Below are 18,847 nucleotides of genomic sequence, written 5' to 3'. Positions count from 1 at the left end.
TCTTTCTTTTGAGAGCCCTTCTTTTATCAATTCCAATTTTGTTAAACCAAGACAGGACCATTAAGAGACCTAAAACTGGAGCCCCAGAAACATGTTCTCCACTACCACAGTCATATGGTCACTCACACTTTCACCTGCAAACAACCAGCACAGGCATTCTAAAAGATCTGTTTTCTTTGCTACTGGATTTTATCAAATTCATGTATCAACCCTGTTAATTTTGTCATGACTTTTGATCAGTGTGATGTGATCTGGTCATTAAATTACAGAAATTTATATTCATTTTTAGATTAGGAGATATTTCAAAACAGAGTTTCTTGGGAGGATGGGAAGGCAAGGATTAAGAAATAATTTTAAAAGTGGTGGGGCCTTGATGGATTGAAAAAATTTGAGCCTTACCTGAAGCATGGAAGTATTCTTTTTGTGAGGACCAGAAGACCCACAAAAATAGTCCCAGTGACTCTACGTTAGGGGCAGTGAGAATTTGTGGTAAATAACCACAAATGCATGGAGGCAGCCAAAATCTAGGATGGGTGGGCTAGAGAGTATTATTGGAGGTATCATAGTATTATAGTCTTGTGTATTTTTAATTTAGCATAACTAAATATGCACAATGCTAAGTGCAGTACAATGTATTATGGATATAGAAATAAATCCATAAATTCCTTGAACCAAACAGACAAGCTTTCTGCCCTGAAGGGACTCAAATTTGTAGGGTGGTGTTGGGTGTGGAAATAGGCAATAAACAAATAAATATGTAAATACATAATATATTACATGGTAATAATTGCTATGGAAAAAAAGCAAGATAAGATGGCTAGGAATAGCATCAGAACTCACTCTGACTCGAGTCAAACTCATCTCAAATTTGCTCCCTCCAGGGTTTACCTTCTTGATTAATGGCACACCAATCCTCCCACCTAGAAACCTCAGAGTCGCCAACTGTTTCCCTCCTTCCACATCTCGTTGTTTAACAAATATCCTGTTGGTTGGTTGATTGTACCTTCTAAATGTTCTTAAAGCCATCTCTTCCTTACATTTCCACTACCAACAGAACCCTATAATAAATGCCCTCTTGGTCCAGTGTAACCATCTGGTCTCCTGTCTCCGGATAGGACAGTTCAACACTGTGTTTCTGAAGGACATCTACTGTGCTACAGAACATAGGGTGCAAATAGAAGCCAATGGGCTATGAGGCCATTGCCCTCCTCCCTTATGAGAGGCCAGTTTGTTTTTGTTGGCTCTGGGTCTCAGGGAGTAGGGTTAGGGAAACAAACCAATAAAAAATAACCATCCAGTTACTCACTGTTTAATTTTAATGCTTTGCAAAATGCTTTCTATGGTATGTTACTTTTATTGTTTATTTCCAGTCATATGCAGTTCCCCTTCTCACCAACAGTTGAATGTAAGCAGGGTTGTTGTGTCCTGCTTACTGCAAGAAACAAATTTGTAGCACATATTAGGTAATCCATAAACAGTTATTGATCAATTAATGAATAACTCAGACTTTTCATCAAGGCTAATCTGTCAGCCAGCCTGAATTATTGAGGTGTTACTGTGAAACAGTATGAGTGAAGAAGTTTGTGAATTGGATCTTGAGCTGGGCATGGTGGCTCAACGCCTGTAATCCCGGCACTTTGGGAGGCTGAGGTGGGAGGATTGCTTGACCCCAGGAGTTAAGAGACCAGTCTGGGCAATATGACGAAACACCATCTCTACAAAAAATACAAAAATGAGCTGGGCATGGTGGCACATACCTGTAGTCCCAGCTACTCAGGAAGTTGATGTGGGAGAATCGCTTGTGCCCAGGAGGTCAAGGCTGCAATGAGCTGAGATTGCAACACTGCACTCCAGCCTGGGTGACAGAGCAAGACCCTGTCTCAAAAAAAAAAAGAATTGGATCTTGAGGAACATGTCACCCCCATGTCTTTAGTTCAGCAAAACTTCACAGAGAAAGGCCACCTCATAAAATCGTGAGGAAGGGCAAACAAAATATAAGGAAGATTCAGAACCACAAGCAAAAAAATACAGCTAATGGGGTTGTCTAAGTAAAGAAAGAAAATAGCTCAGACGTTTTTCCCATGCTTCACTAAAGCCTTCATTTTCATGTGTCAGGGTGCTAATATAAAACTTCAGTGATAAGTTGTATATCTAGTGCCAAAGACTAGTTTCTTTAGGAGTGCCATTGAATCAAAATATTTCATATCTATAAAACTTTTGAAATATACTGAGATATGAGATCTCAAAGGCAGATAGATAAGAGCACATATTCTGGCATCAAAATACCTGGGTTTGAAAGCTGTTTCTGCCATTTATCTGTAGAGTAACCTGGGTAAGTTACTTCTAAATATAATGATAAAATATCTACCTTAAACAGTTGTTATGAGGAATGTAATTGGTAAAATATGTAAAGTCCTTGGAATGGTGCCATGTTTATTTTAATTGCTATGTAAATGTTCAAGATGACTGCTATTATTCCTTGTTCAGACTTATATTTAACTCTAATTTTTCTCAGAAAACTTTCTTAGGGTGAGATTACTGTAGTTAAGCTGAAGTGATGTAGCTGGTTTTTGAGCATGTTAAAAGTAAAATAATTTTTGCAGTTTCTTTAATGTAAATTATCTGTGTGCAAAATAATGCTAATGTCAACGCAGTGTTCCAATTGTGTGATTATCTTCCATTTAATTTTCAGGAGAATCCTCATTGACACTGGAGAACCAGCAATTCCAGAATACATCAGCTGTTTAAAGCAGGCTCTAACTGAATTTAACACAGCAATCCAGGAAATTGTAGTGACTCACTGGCACCGAGATCATTCTGGAGGCATAGGAGATATTTGTAAAAGCATCAATAATGGTAAACAGAAAACATTCATTAAGCTCATTGAGGAAAGCCGTGTTTGGAGAATAATTTATTTCAGTTACAGAGCTAAGTAGTCTATAAACCATTTACTAAATACCTCAGTTTTAAATGGTACTTTTAGAAATTGATTAGACTGTTGAATACTGTGCCTAGTTTTAACAAAGGAGGAACGGAAATCCTGATTTCTGTTTCAAATCCTCAATTTTACTTTAGTGTGTGAGTTACTATTCAGACTTAATCATAACTAACAACTGTTGAGCATTTACTCTGTGCCAGGCACTGCACTAAACAATTTATGTGGATACTGTGAGGTAGGTGCTCTTATTGTTCACATTCTAACAGATTATCTCAGTCCTTCTGTAACTTTAAGGCAGTTACTAAGATATGCTGAAATTCAGGCAAGATATCATTGTATTGATAATTCATTGTCCCTGAAACCTATACAGTACTGACATTTTCTATCTCTTTATTTCCTCATCCCACCATCATATACCTAGATTCATTCATTCATTCATTAAATATTCCAGTTACTGTTATATGTCAGACAGTGTTCTTGGCACAAGGGGTATAGCAGTGAACAAAACAGACTCTGTTCTCATGGAGCTTTCATTCCAGTAGGGAAGGTACTGGTAAATAAATAATAGATCAGGCTGGGTGCAGTGGCTCATGCCTGTAATCCCAGCACTTTGGGAGGTCAAGGTGGGTGGATTGCTTGAGCTCAGGAGTTCAAGACCAGCTTGGGCAACATAGCAAGACCCTGTCTCTACAAAAAAAGGACAAAAATTTCCCGGGTATGGTGGCGTGCACCTGCAGTCCCAGCTACTCGGGAGGCTAAGGTGGGCAGATGGCTTGAGCCAGGGAAGCTGAGGCTGCAGTAAGCCAATATTGTGCCACTGCACTCCAGCCTGGGCACCAGAATGAAAAAAAAAAAGGGAAAAAAATAGATCAGATAATCATGGGTGCTATGCAGGAAAATAAAGGTACAAGAAGAGAAAGGGAAGAGAGCGTAAAGTGGAGAAGGGCAAGGGCTGTTATATCCAGAGTGGACAGAGAGAAGGAGCAAGCTCCTGGCAGGAAGGCCTGCAGGCAAACAGCATTGCAGGAGCAAAGATGGTGGAATGAGAGTGTGGTTGGCACATTCAGGGCACACAGTAAGGAGGTCAAGAACATTCATGCTCATTTACATTGAGCTAGTATTTTTAAACATTTGTAAAGATCTGCTTTTTTAGGCCTTGTGACTACAATTGGGACATCTCAGCTACCACACCCAATATCACCAGGCTGCCAGTTATAAAAAACTGGCAACCAAGCTTCCTTACCCTCTTAGCTCCTTTCTTCCAATTTAAGGGGACTGTGTACCATAGGAACTTATAATCTGTCAGTCTGACTTTTCCTTCTCTTGTCTTACCTCTTTTAATTTTGTCTTACCTCTTCTTTTAATCTACCTATTAAATCTTGTGAATTAAAAAACTATTTTATGCCAGGGACGGTGGTGTGTGCTTATAATCCCAACCACTCAGGAGACTGAGGCAGGACGATAGTTTGAGCCCAGCAGTTCAAGACCAGCCTGAGCTACAAAGTGAAACCCTGTTTGCGGGAAAAAAAAAGAAAAAAAAAAAGAAACTACTCTGTGATTTCTTGATTAGCTTTGTCACCTCAGCCAACTCTTCAGATTTTTCAGTTTGAAAAATTAAAATGTTTATGGCCCACTTTTTTCCTTCATAAATCAATTTTATTGAGCTTTAATTTACATACATAAAATGTGCCCATTTTAAGTGAACAGTTTAGTGAGTTTTAACAAACATCAATACCTATGTGACCATTCCAGTCAAGATACGGAACACTTCCTCCATTCCAAAAAGAGGTCCCCTCATGCTGCTTTGCAGTGATTTCCCCCATCCCCAGCCTCCAACAACCACTCAAATAGGATATGTGTTTTCATTTATATTTGCACATAATTTTGAAGACAGATACAAAGTTATAGTATGACATTTATTTTGTAATTTTGATATAATTGTGATTTTTTAATTGTCTACTAAAGGTCTCATAAGCAGAAATGTAATGCCTCCATTTCTTTACTGAAAGATAAAATTATACAGCTTATAAACAAAACAAACAAAAAAACCTCAATATCTCAATCTTGTTATATAATGTCAATTCCCAGAAAAGCATATCATTGTTTTCCTTCGGCCTCTTAGATACAAAATAATAGAGTTTGGGGTTGGAAGGGGAGGTGGTATTTGTTGTTGTTTCTTTTTATTTCAGTGTTTCTGTCTCCTTTATCCTCAAACTAGCAAATTTCTATGCCTTGTCCATTTTTCTTTGAAATAGCTCTTTCTCCCTTCGTATTTCCAGTGCTACCGTCTTAACCCTACTATTCATTACCTTCTAGCTGGGAAATTGCAGTCATTCCCCTCCTGGGCTCTCTGATCTCCTTTTGGTCTCCCTACCCACAGCCGCCATATTGATCATCAGTTAACACTATTTCATTATCTTACTAAAGAGTGTGCAGTGATTACACATGGTAAAGTTTAAATTCTCCTATTTTGTAAAAGGCAATTTGAGACCCTTTCTGATCTGAGCTTATCTTACCTATCCAACTTTATCTCCACTCTTCCTAGCCAGTATTTTGCAGTAGAAAGTTGGTAGCATTATGTTGTCACACATATGTCATGCTCATTCTCATTTTAATGCTTTATTTTTTTGAGACAGAGTCTCGCACTGTCGCTCGGCCTGGAATGCAATGGCATGATCTTGGCTCACCGCAACCTCCGCCTCCTGGGCTCATTCGATTCTCCTGCCTCAGCCTCCCGAGTATCTGGGATGTTAGGTGCACACCACCACACCTGGCTAATTTTTTTGTATGTTTAGTAGAGATGGGGTTTCACTATGTTGGCCAGACTGGTCTCGAACTCCTGACCTCGTGATCCTCCCACCTTGGCCTCCCAAAGTGCTGGGATTACAGGTGTGAGCCACCGCACCTGGACTTAATGCCTTTTCTAATGCTGTTCCCCTTACCTGCAAGTCCTTCTCTGTACCTTTACCCATCCTGCTCATTCTGTAAGTCACACCTCAAGTTCTATCATATTTATAAATCCTTTCCTAACTCTCTCTGAACTCCTGCTGCCTTTATTAGCCGAATTGTCCATTTAATATTCATTAAATGGTACCAAGTATAGTTCTTTGTTTCATGTTTGTAAGTTTTAGTTTCCCAATCAGGACAGATTTTAAGAAATTTGATATCACAGTGGTTGTATTCAGTATACCTAGTATACTGGTTAGTTAATTGACACTCAATTGTTAATTGGTTAATTAATTTATTTTCTTTGTGTCAGTGAAGGGTGGTATAGATTTAGCTTATTTTAAAGGTTTAATATCTTAGCCACTGGTTTGGGGCTTCATTTCAGTACTCGTAGCAAGGACCTCATGCTTTCGTTATTAATTAATGTTTATCCTTTTGTTATTAATTACTGTCATGACACCTTTGCTACATGTTAGGCACCTGGATAGAGAAGAGTTTCCAGGTTCTGTATTACTGCCTCTTCAACACTTGTCGGGATGCCGAAGCTAGCTACTTTTAAATTTTTTGTATAAACTAGGAGTGACTCAAAAAATAGAGGCTTTCATGTAGACCTAGAGGGGCATGAAAGAATGAAGAGCTGTTTGGTTGAAAGATATGAAATATTTACATCCCAGAGATAACCTGCTGTAATTCATCCCATTTTCTGTTGTCTCTTAATGTTAATATTTTATGCAGTCATTCACAAGTGTTAGCTCTATGAAAGTTGATCTCTTAAAAGGCTTAATTATAAAGTGTGAATTAATATATTTTATATGTTTTATGACTAGACACTACCTATTGCATTAAAAAACTCCCACGGAATCCTCAGAGAGAAGAAATTATAGGAAATGGAGAGCAACAATATGTTTATCTGAAAGATGGAGATGTGATTAAGACTGAGGGAGCCACTCTAAGGTAAGTAAATGTCCCTTAGCCAGGGAAGGTGAAGAGTCTGTGTAAGTGTGTTATAGAAAAGGATGGAAGGATCCCAGCATTTTGGGAGGCTGAGATGGGAAGATCGTTTGAGCCCAGGAGTTCAAGACCAGCCTGGGCAATACCAAAAAAAAATTTAATCAGCTGAGCATGGTGGCACATGCCTATAATCCTGCTATTCAGGAGGCTGAGATGAGATGATTGCTTGAACCTGGGAAGCAGAGGCTGCAGTGAGTCAAGATTGTACCACTGCATTCCAGCCTGTGCAACCGAGTGAGACCCTGTCTCAAAAAAAAAAAAAAAAAAATAGAAGATCTGTGCATATGTGCTGGTATGTGTAAAGAGTACATCAGGAAGGATACAAAAGAAATCCAATAACATTGCTTACTCTGGGAGGAGAAAATGAGTTGCTTGAGAAATGAGAAAAGAAAGACTTCACTCTTTATTAAATTGTTTATTTGAATCATATGATTACCATTGTTTTAAAAAATAAAATTTACACTTTAAAAAATAAGTGTTGTCTCCCAAGGAGGCTTAGGGATCTACGTATCAATTCAATTCAGGGCTTTCCCATATTCTCACTTCCCAAAGATGACCCATACCTAAATTAAATAAGTTTTAGGCCTGACCGATCATACCTCATGACCTATCTGAGGGTTTCAAAATGGTATTTCAAACTCAGTTATTGTAAAACTGAACTCCTCTCTCCCCCACAATCTGCACCTGTTTTCTGATCTCAGAACATCCACTTTTCTCAGTATGTAAGACTTTACTCATTCTTCTAAGACAGAGGCTTCAGGATTACCTTGCACTGCTCTTCACCTTTACCATCCCCCTCCCCTTGCCCACCACACTAATCAGGTTAGTTTTTACATCAAAAATATTTGTCAGCTGACACAAACAAATGGAAACACATCCCAAGTTCATCTCTGGGTAGGATCAGTATTGTGAAAATGACCATACTGCCAAAAGCAATCTACAAATTCAACACAATCCCCATCAAAATACCACCATCATTCTTCACAGAATTAGAAAAAACAATTCTAAAATTCATATGGAACCAAAAAGAGCCCGCATAGCCAAAGCAAGACTAAGCAAAAAGAACAAATCTGGAGGCATCACACTACCTGATTTTAAACTATACTGTAAGGCCATAGTCACCAAAACAGCATGGTACCAATATAAAATAGTCACATACACCAATGGAACAGAACAGAGAACCCAGAAATAAACCTAAATACTTACAGCTAACTGATCTTTGACAAAGCGAACAAAACCATAAAGTGGGGAAAGGACACCCTTTTCAATAAATGGTGGTGGGATAATTGGCTAGCCACATATAGAGAATGAAACTGGATCCTCATCTCTCACCTTATACAAAAATCAACTCAAGATGGATTAAGGACTTAAACCTAAGACCTGAAACTATAAAAATTACAGAAGATAACATTGGCAAAACCCGTCTAGACTTTGGCTTAGGCAAGATTTCATGACCAAGAACCCGAAAGCAAATGTATTAAAAACAAAGATAAACAGTTGGGACTTAATTAAACTAAAGAGCTTTTGCATGGCAAAAGGAACAAACAGCAGAGTAAACAGAAAACCCACAGAGTGGGAGAAAATCTTCATAATCTATACATCTGACAAAGGACTAATATCCAGAATCTACAATGAACACAAATCTGTAAGAAAAAAACAAGCCCATCAAAAAGTAGGCTAAGGACACAGTTCTCAAAAGAAGATATGCAAATGGCCAACAAACATGAAAAAATACTCAACATCACTAATGATCAGGGAAATACAAATCAAAACCGCAATGCAATACCACCTTACTCCTGCAAGAATGGCCATAATCAAAAAATCAAAAAACAGTAAATGTTGGTGTGGATGCGGTGAACAGGGGACACTTTCTACACTGCTGGTGGGAATGTAAATTAGTACAACCACTATGGAAAACAGTGTGGAGATTCCTTAAAGAACTAAAAGTAGAACTACCATTTGATCCAGCAATCCCACTACTGGGTATCTACCCAGAGGAAAAGAAGTCATTATACAAAAAAGATATTTGCATACACATGTTCATAGCAGCACAGTTTGCAATTGCAAAATCATGGAACCAACTCAAATGCCCATCCACCAACGAGTGGATAAAGAAACTGTGGTATATATATATGATGGAATACTACTCAGCCATAAAAAGGAATGAATTACGGGGCCAGGCATGGTGGCTCACACCTGTAATCCCAGCACTTTGGGAGGCCAAGGCAAGTGGATCACCTGAGGTCAGGAGTTTGAGACCAGCCTGGCCAACATGATGAAACCCTGTCTCTACTAAAAAAATACAAAAATTAGCTGGGCATGGTGGTGCATGCCTGTAATCCCAGCTACCTGGGAGGCTGAGGTAGGAGAATTGCTTGAATCTGGGAGGCAGAGGTTGCAGTGAGCCGAAATTGTGCCACTGCACTCCAGCCTGGGCAACAAGAGTGAAACTCCCTCTCAAAAAAAAAAAAAATAGGAATTAATTAACGGCATTTGTAGTGACCTGGTTGAGATTGGAGACTATTATTCTAAGTGAAGTAACTCAGGAATGGAAAACCAAACATTGTTTGTTCTCACTGATATGTGGAACCTAAGCTATGAGGATGCAAAGGCATAAGAACAATACAATGGACTTTGGGGACTTGGGGGGAAGGGTGGGAGGGAGATGAGGGATAAAAGACTACAAATAGGGTACAGTGTATATTGCTCGGGCGACGAGTGCACCAAAATCTCACAAATCACCACTAAAGGACTTACGTAACCAGATACCACCTGTACCCCAATAACTTATGGAAAAAATATATTTGTCAGCTGAGCACAGTGGCACATGCCTGTAGTCCCAGCCACACAAGAGGCTGAGGCAGGAGGATCACTTAAGTCCAGGAGTTCTTGGCTGTAGTGTACTATGCCAATTGCATGTCCATGTTAAATTCAGCGTCAGTATGGTGACCGCTCAGACCTTAGGAGCTGGGGACCACCAGGTTGCCTAAGGAGAGGTGAACTGGCCCAGATCGGAAACAGAGCAGGTCAGAACTCCCATGCTGATCAGTACTGGGATGGAGCCTGTAAATAGCCACTGTACTCCAGCCTGGGCCACAAAGTAGAAACCCATCTCTAAAAAAAAAATAGGTAAATACACACAGACACACACACACATATTTGTCAGTGCTATCCCTTCTTCACATCCACTACCAGTACTTCCTCCTCTATCTTACTGTCTCCAGCTCTCCCCTTTAGCCTACCATCCTTCATTGTGCTACTTGAAATCTTTAATGACTCGCTGCATACAAGATAATGTTTATTCTCTTTACCATACCACAGTCTGACCCCAGGCCACTTTTCTGGTCTTAGTTCCCACTCCCCTCACAAAAACACTTAGCCATATACAAATATTCCTGGGCATATTATGCCTGTTTATGTCTTTGTTTATATCACCCCTTTCCACTACTTGTCTCCCTGGTAAATTCTTATCTATTTATTCTTCAAAGCCCAGTTCACATGTTACTTATATCAAGAACGCTTTCTGGGCAAAATTAACTGCTCTTCTCCAGCTTTTGTATAAATTTTATTCTATAATAGCACTTACTAAGTTGTATTGTGGTTTTGTGGAGGGGGGTAGGTGTCTCCTTAAAAAGCAGTCAGCTCCTTAAGTTCACAATATTAGTTAATGCCAGTTGCCATAGCAAAACAACTCAGAAATGTTTAACGGCTCAAATAGGAAATAAATTTATTTCTTGGTCCCATACAGTCCCAAAAAGGTTCCCAGTTGGCCAGTGGCCCTCTGCAAGTAATGATGTATGCTCCTTCCATCTTGTGACTCTACCCTCCTCAAGGCTTTTTTTTTCAAGGTTGCATGCTCAGCTCGATCAATCCAGCAGGTAGAAAAGAGCATGGAAGGGATATTGCATGGGAGGTTTTCATGGACCAAGTCTTCTGTTGCATTGGCTGTCAATTCAGTCATAAGTCACCCCTAACTGTAGGGTGTCTGGGAAATTAACTGTATGCCCAGCAAAATAGAGGAAATGGGTTTAGTAACTAGATAGCCATTCTCTGATACAGGCAGATACCAGATTCATCCTCACATCCTCACCTCTAGCACACAGAAGGCACTGAATATTTATCTTACATATAGTTAATATCTTTAAAGAGGCAAATAGACAAACAGATGAGTAAGAGAAAATGAAGTAGTAGATGTCCGTGTCCTCTTTTAAATTGGTGCCCCCTTTTCTCTACTGTGCTGTGATTTTCAAAATGTAGTTTCTAGGCAGTTTCCTTATAATGCTTTTGTTGAAAATACAGCCAGGTGCGGTGGCTCACACCTGTAATCCCAGTACTTTGGGAGGCCAAGGCAGGCGGTTTGAGACTAGCCTGGGTAACATGGTGAAACCCCATCTCTACCAAAAATACAAAAAAAATAGCCAGGCATGGTGGTGTGTGCCTATGGTCCCAGCTACTTGGGAGGCTGAGGTGAGAGGATTGTTTGAGCCTGTGAGGGCAGAGGTTGCAGTGAACTGGGATAGTGCCACTACACTCCAGCCTGGTGACAGAGCAAGACTCTGCAAGAAAATAGCAAGAAAGAGCAAGAAAATATAATAGCATGTTATATAATTCGCCCATGACACCAAAGGAAAACAAATGTTATATTACTACTTGCTCAAAAAGTATTCTTCACAATACTGAAATTTCCTCCATAGCACACCAGCCCTAGACCAAGTTAATGAAAGGGGTAGAGATGGTTTATTGAATCTTCTGTCTCGAAGATTTGGGAATCACAGTACTGGTTTATCACAGTTATCATAGAATCATGGGTAATCATTAGAGCTATACCTAATTTACCAGATTAAAGATATGCAGCTGTTGGATGTTAACTGCCATCCAGGTGGAACAGGACATTTTTTTAAAACTTCTTATCAAAGTATAATATATAAACAGGAAAGATCACATACCATAAATGTACAAAGTCATGAATTTTCACAAATTGAACAAGGCCCATAAGCAGCATTCAGATGAAGAAATGGAACAGTATCAGTGTCCCAGAAATCTCCCTTGTGCTTGCTTCCCCTTCAGTTGAGTACTGTCTTGGATTCCTGGAGTGAATTGATGCCAAGGATTTCAAATATATGAATTCTATTTAATTTTTGTTTTACTGTACTCTGATGGGAATCTGTGTAAAGATTTAAGGGGAAAACTGACAGAAAGAATCAAAAACAGACACATTTTAAAAATGACTAGTAGTAAATAATCTTTTCTCAAAATATAAATTCTCATTAAGCTAAAGCCTGGATAAAACATTTAATTTCCTGATGAATGTGGTTTTCAATTTCCACTTTTATGAAGTCAGAAAAGCCCAATTGTTTTCAATATTAACATGTAATATTTTAAGCAAAACCTTTGTTAAGCTAGCTAGTGAAAAGACATTTGACAGAGTTCAACTCTATAAATAACAGCACTTAAGAGTTTTGTTCAGCGAAAGTTGCATAAATAGAAGGTTAAAATCTGCCTCAGTCCTCATGTATTCATTGGCCAGTTGATCTTGCCTACTTGCCAACTTTGAAAAAAATAACATAAAATGCAGTAGGGACAGAGATAATATCCACCAAGAACCCTTGCAGTAAAAAGTAGAAAACTAGAAAGGTTTTTCAGTAAGAATTTGATTCTGGATGTAAACTAGCAAGCTAAGTTAAATTTCTTGAAGAAAAGTCAATCTGACAGTTTTTGATCACTGTCTTGAATTCTCTAAGAGAGTCATCCTTACAAAGTCCACTCTATCACAGAAGTATCAGAACTAGATAAATTTTCTACCTGCTAAATAGGAAGGCCACAGCTGCAGTTCCTGTGATCTTTAGCAAAGCACCTCTGATGTCATTTCCTTTTCTCCTCCTGCCGGTATGAAGTGAATTTTAACAGTTTTATGCAAATAACAGCAGCCACCCAGGTGACTGGAGAATTGAGATTACTGATTCCCCAATTTAAGAAACCCTGCTACTTGTTTTCTGTGTTTATATCACAGAAAAACAAATTGTTTTCTGTGTTTATATCACAGAAAACAGTTACTGAGTTCTGGTGTGGTCGGGGGTCAGGGAGGGCTGATAATGAAGGAGGCATTGCAAGCAAAACAGTTTTCAGATGAAGAGTGGTTCTACAAGTGAGTTTTTGTAGATTAAAAAAAGAAAGATTGGGGTTCTGTTTGTTAATGCATTCTATGTATTCATAAGATTGTCCACAAGATATGACACATCGCCACACAAAGACACATGTTTATATAGTTGGCTGGAAATACAGCCCTTGGAATTATTTTCATATAACATTGAATACTTCTATTAACAGCTTGCAGCAAGTTTAACCAGACAAAAGAGATGATTTCTAACAGCTCTTTAATACCTTGCCATTGGATCAACTATAATATAGTAATTGTTTGCAATATATGAAATATATACTTGGAAACTATAAAAGCATAATAGTTCTTAATGTCAGACATTGGCCTTTCAAAAATAATTGCTTCCATTAGTATCTCATGTCTTATACCTTATATCTATTATATTATTAGACTTTTTAAAGTCTTTACAGTTTCAATATTTAATATTAAGGATTTGGTTGGTTTTTATATTTATGGTAAAGGAGAAACTTCCCTAAGTTATAGTCATTTCAGTTCTCTTAAATACTTTAAGAGTTGAATTTTATCAAATGTCTTTTCACTGTCTAGGGAGATGAACTTACTAGTTTCCTCCATATCTTTACTATGATTTTCAGGGATCTTATAATATTGGAGCATTCTTGCATTTTTTAATAAACCTTATTTGGTCATGATCTTTCAATGTGCTTTTGGATTCTCTTTGTTAATATTTTGGTTATTATTTTTAGAATAGTAATAAAATTGGGTAGTATTTTTCTTTTTGTACCTTTGTCAGTTTGGGGCTTTATCTGTTTCTTTTTTTTTCTTTTCTTTTTTTTTTTTTTTTTTTGAGATGGAGTCTCACTCTGTCGCCCAGGCTGGAGTGCAGTGGCGCAATGTTGGCTCACTGCAACTGCAACCTCCGCCTCCTGGGTTCCAGCAATTCTCTTGCCTTAGACTCCTGAGTAGCTGAGATTACAGGCATCCGCCACCACGCCCAGCTAATTTTTGTATTTTTAGTAGAGACAGGGTTTCGCCATGTTGGCCAGGCTGATCTCGAACTCCTGACCTCAGGCCTCGGCCTCCCAAAGTGCTGGGATTACAGGCATGAGCTACCGCACCTGGCCTTTTTCTGTGCTCCAGGAGAGTTTAAGTACATAGTAGTGAAATTATCTGACCTTTAAATGTTTGGTAGAATTATCCTGTGAAAATACTGAACCTTTAGTTTCTAGTGACAGTCACACATCTTTTTACTAGAGCTTCACTGTTGCTTATTAATAATGTGGTCCTGTGAGTTAAGCTTAACACAAATAACTTTATGCTTATTTCTGTATACTACTTTTTATAGATTATTTTTTAATATAAGGTTGGCCTAAATGAGTTTTGTATTCTAAATTAAACTATAATCAGATGATCTTGTAAAAAGACAGGTTTACTTAGGCTGGGCATGGTGGCTCATACCTGTAATCCCAGCTCTTTGGGAGACCAAGGTGGGAGGATCCCTTGATGCCAGGAGTTCAAGGCTGCAGTGAGCCATGATCACTCCAGTGCACTCCAGACTAGGTGACAGGGTAAGCCCTCATCTCTTAAAAATAATAATAAAATTTTTAAAAACATTTTTCAAAAGGTTTACTTATTACTGTGGCTTCTAGAATCTAAAATCCAAACTTGAAAACATTTACATATTATGGCTAGGCTCATCAAGGTCTCAAGGAAGAGAGACACACATAATTACCTTTAATGGTACAGTTTTGTTGTACAGGAACAAACAGACAAATGACACAAATGATTAGCTAACAGGTGAAAGTGGTTGCGTCTAGGGAGAAAGAAATTAAACAGTGGGGCAGTAACAGTTACAAATCTTAGCGGACTATTTGATTCTTTCCTACATCTTATTTTTCAATTTGAGATATTAACTTTCCACTAAGAAAAAATTAGAATTGGGTTTTCCTCTTCTCCCACTTTTGAGCACCATTCCTGTCCTCTAACCTCTCAATGTCATACTGCTGGTTAGATCAGCATTCGGTGATGTTGTTATGACTGTAGACACTATTTACAGCTGAACCGTGTAGTAAACTATCCTTACTTTTCCTGCTTTCCTGCAGTTAGTCATTGTTTTTGCTTTGTTATTTTGGATAGTTTTCTGTGTATTTATCACTAATTTAACTCTGAGTATATAAATCTTCCCTTAGGGTGTTTAAATGCATCATGGATTCTCTCAATTTAATCTTCTGAAAGAACCTACCCTTTAAGCCTTCCAGCTAATAACTTGCTCCTGTCGGCTTGTTTTCCTCCGGGCCTGATGCTGGTGTCATCTCAGAATTCCCTGCACTCTCAGCTGGGGCTTCCCTTTGCCTCTCTCCAGTGTTGGATCTCCTTTCTCCAGTGCCCCATAAGTTTCTTAAAACCCCCTCTGTTTTAGGGGAACCCATCTCCAGTAGCTTTCTGAGAAATGGTGAATTTTTGAGACCTTAGATATCTGAAAGTATCCTTTTTTCATCTAACTTTATTTAAGGTATTTATGAGTATAGATTCTAAGTTGAAAGTATTTTTCCTTCTCAGTATTGTCTGCAAGGTTTCATTTCCTTCTGGTTTCAATATTGCAATAGAGAAATCTAAAGCCCTTCTGATTGCTGAACTTCTTTGGTCCCTGGCTTTTGCTTTTTCCCTTCTTTTCCACTGTATCCTGAAATTTCACAGTGATTCCTTCATCAAAGGAATCACTGCCTCATCAAAGGATCCTACCTCAGCATGCAAAGGTGCCATATTTTGGCAGTAGTGTGTTCTGAGTCCCATCATCGGAAAAAACTCAGAGGAGTTGACTATAGTTTTAGTCAAAGCGAGTCTTTGTCAATCCATGATAGGCTTTTTCAGTCTTGAAACATGTCCTTCAGTTCCAAAAATTTTTCTTGAGGTGCTTATTTTCTCTCTTTTGTGCTGTTTCATTTACTAAAATTCCTATTATTTTGTTAGAACTCCTGTACTACTCTAACTTTATTTTTTTCTCTCTCATTTTTCATCTTTTTGCCTTTTTACTATACTTTCTGGGAGATTTTTATTAACTTTATCGCCTAATCTTACTACATGTTTTTATTTCTGTTCTCAGATTTGTAATTTTCAGAAACTTTTTGTTCCCAAAATGTTCCTTTTATACTAACCTATTCTTGTTTCATAGTTGCAATTTCTTCTTTTTTTGCTGAGGATATTATATTCTGTGGGGTTTGGTTGTTTTGGAAATTTTCTTCATAACCCCCTTTGTTTGCTTGTTCGTTTTTATGCACTGTCTTCAACATAACTTTCCTTAGATGCCTAGTAATCCTGATTATCTTCTGATGTTTACTAATTGTGTTCTGATGGAAACGACAGAGCTGTTTGGGAGCTCTGAGAATGTGAGGGGGAGTCTTCCGTAGGCTTTAGGCCTCACTGTAGGATAATCTGGATGAGCTCTTCAGTTGGGAACTTTCCAACATTGGTATCGTAGAGTCTTTCTTCCTGAGATGGTAAAATAACTTAGAAAAAGACTCTTCTAATCTTCATGTAGCGTAAAGGCCTGGCTGCCAGAATTATAGAAGCTGAGTGTGGAAAGAAGGCATAGGAATCTACATATATTCTTGTAATCTTACTTTTTTTTAGTATATTGTCACTTCCTCCATCTATGCCTCTGTTTTACCCTCTTCAAAGATTAAACCTCCAGCGTTTCCCTTAGTGAGATTGGGGCACTTCTCAACTCAAAGTGGGAAGAGACTCTGAGGATCTGAATGTTTGCTAAAAAGACTTTCAACAGACTTCTTATTTCAGCCACCTTCCTTCCACTTCACCCTCCACTTCCAGATTTCCTAAATCCTTAGACTTTGAGGAATTCTGCAGTGCAAATCTGATTGGTTCTCAGCTTTCCCTGCTGCTTATTTAGGCTTCCATTTTCTCCTGTCTGATAAGTCACTTATCACTCATCTATATGTCATCACATTTACCTTATTCCCACAAAATATTCCATTATTGGGAAGATTTATTAAGTATATCCCAAACATGGCTGGGTACAGCGGCTCCTGCCTGTAATCCCAGCACTTTGTGAGGCCAAGGCAGGCAGATCACTTGAGGTCAGGAGTTTGAGACCACCCTGGCCAACATGGTGAAACCCCATCTCTACTAAAAATACAAAAATTAGCCAGGTGTGGTGGCGGGCACCTGTAGTCCCAACTACTCAGGAGGCTGAGGCAGGAGAATTGCTTGAACCTGGGAGGCAGAGGTTGCAGTGAGCCAAGACTGCACCACTGCACTCCAGCCTGGGCGACAGAGCGAGACCCTGTCTCAAAAAAAAAAAAAAATTATATATATAGATAGATAGAGATATATATATTCCAAGCACATAAAAACTCAATACTGACTAGAATAGCAGGTAATTATCCTCTTAAACTAAATAAAATATAATTTAAACCATATTCCTTCAGACATGTATTGCTATTTGCTGTGATTTATTTATGTAAAATGTAAAATGGAGAGGCTAATAATGCCCAACCCAAAGTAGTGTAAGGATTAAATGTAATATGTGTAAATCCCTGAAGACACTGCCTGGTACATGGAAAGCAATCTATTACTAAAATTAACTACTACTAAGTGCCAAGTACTGAGCGTATAAAAATGAAAATGAGATGAGAGTCCTGCCCTTCTGGAACTCATAACCTTGTGAGGTAGAATAGTAAACAAAACAATGTGAAGCCTACAGAATAACACATAATTCAAAGTAGAAGAAGAATATAGAGGCAACAGTGACCAGTACAGAGAATTAAGTCTGTATATTGCTGAGAAGTCGGGGTGCTTTGCAGAACAGATTATTTGAACTCAGCTTTTTGTTTATCTGGTTTATTGTTGGCATAGTTACAAAACAATATAAATGTAAATAAGAATTTTTGAAATAAAATACCTGTCATACTTTAAAAGTATTATGATCAGTTTTGTCAACAAAAACTGAAAATTGGAGAAAAGGAAAAAGGAAATAAATGCATGTTAAGTTTCTTATATAGGGTAGAATTTATAAAAAACGGCTCTGTCTTAAAATGTTTAACTAGAGAGAAAAAAATAGATTAAAGAGTCTTTTTCTGATTTGCGTTTCTCTGATGGCCAGTGATGATGAGCATTTTTTCTTGTGTCTTTTGGCTACATAAATGTCTTCTTTTGAGAGTGTCTGTTCATATCCTTCGCCCACTTTTGATGGGGTTGTTTTTTTCTTGTAAATTTGTTGGAGTTCATTGTAGATTCTGGATATTAGCCCTTTGTCAGATGAGTAGATTGCAAAAATTTTCTCCCATTCTGTAGGTTGCCTGTTCACTCTGATGGTAGTTTCTTTTGCTGTGCAGAAGCTCTTAACCACAATGAGATACCATCTCACACCAGTTAGAATGGCGATCATTAAAAAGTCAGGAAACAACAGGTGCTGGAGAGGATGTGGAGAAATAGGAACACTTTTACACTGTTGCTGGGACTGTAAACTAGTTCAACCATTGTGGAAGTCAGTGTGGCAATTCCTCAGGGATCTAGAACTAGAAATACCATTTGACCCAGCAATCCCATTACTGGGTATATACTCAAAGGATTATAAATCATGCTGCTATGAAGACACATGCACATGTATGTTTATCACGGCACTATTCACAATAGCAAAGACGTGGAACCAACCCAAACGTCCAACAATGATAGACTGGATTAAGAAAATGTGGCACATATACACCATGGAATACTATGCAGCCATAAAAAATGATGAGTTCATGTCCTTTTTAGGGACATGGATGAAGCTGGAAACCATCATTCTCAGCAAACTATCGCAAGGACAAAAAACCAAACAC

The 18,847-nt window shown here is 38.4% G+C and overlaps 1 protein-coding gene across 1 annotated transcript in view; it reads left to right on the top strand.

Moving 5' to 3' along the window:
• The window catches only part of LACTB2 (lactamase beta 2), a 31,578-nt gene that overhangs the window by 4,582 nt on the left and 8,149 nt on the right, over window positions 1-18,847 (top strand). The window contains exons 2-3 of the mRNA XM_003831335.5: window positions 2,693-2,856; window positions 6,712-6,838. Coding sequence (XP_003831383.1) covers window positions 2,693-2,856; window positions 6,712-6,838 — 291 coding nt within the window. The remainder of the gene's footprint in view (window positions 1-2,692; window positions 2,857-6,711; window positions 6,839-18,847) is intronic.

This window comes from Pan paniscus, chromosome 7 (assembly GCF_029289425.2).
Source record: "Pan paniscus chromosome 7, NHGRI_mPanPan1-v2.0_pri, whole genome shotgun sequence".
NCBI classification, from domain to species: domain Eukaryota; kingdom Metazoa; phylum Chordata; class Mammalia; order Primates; family Hominidae; genus Pan; species Pan paniscus.
The sequence above is the reverse complement of the archived record's forward strand: the minus strand, read 5'-3'. Positions and strand labels throughout refer to the sequence as shown.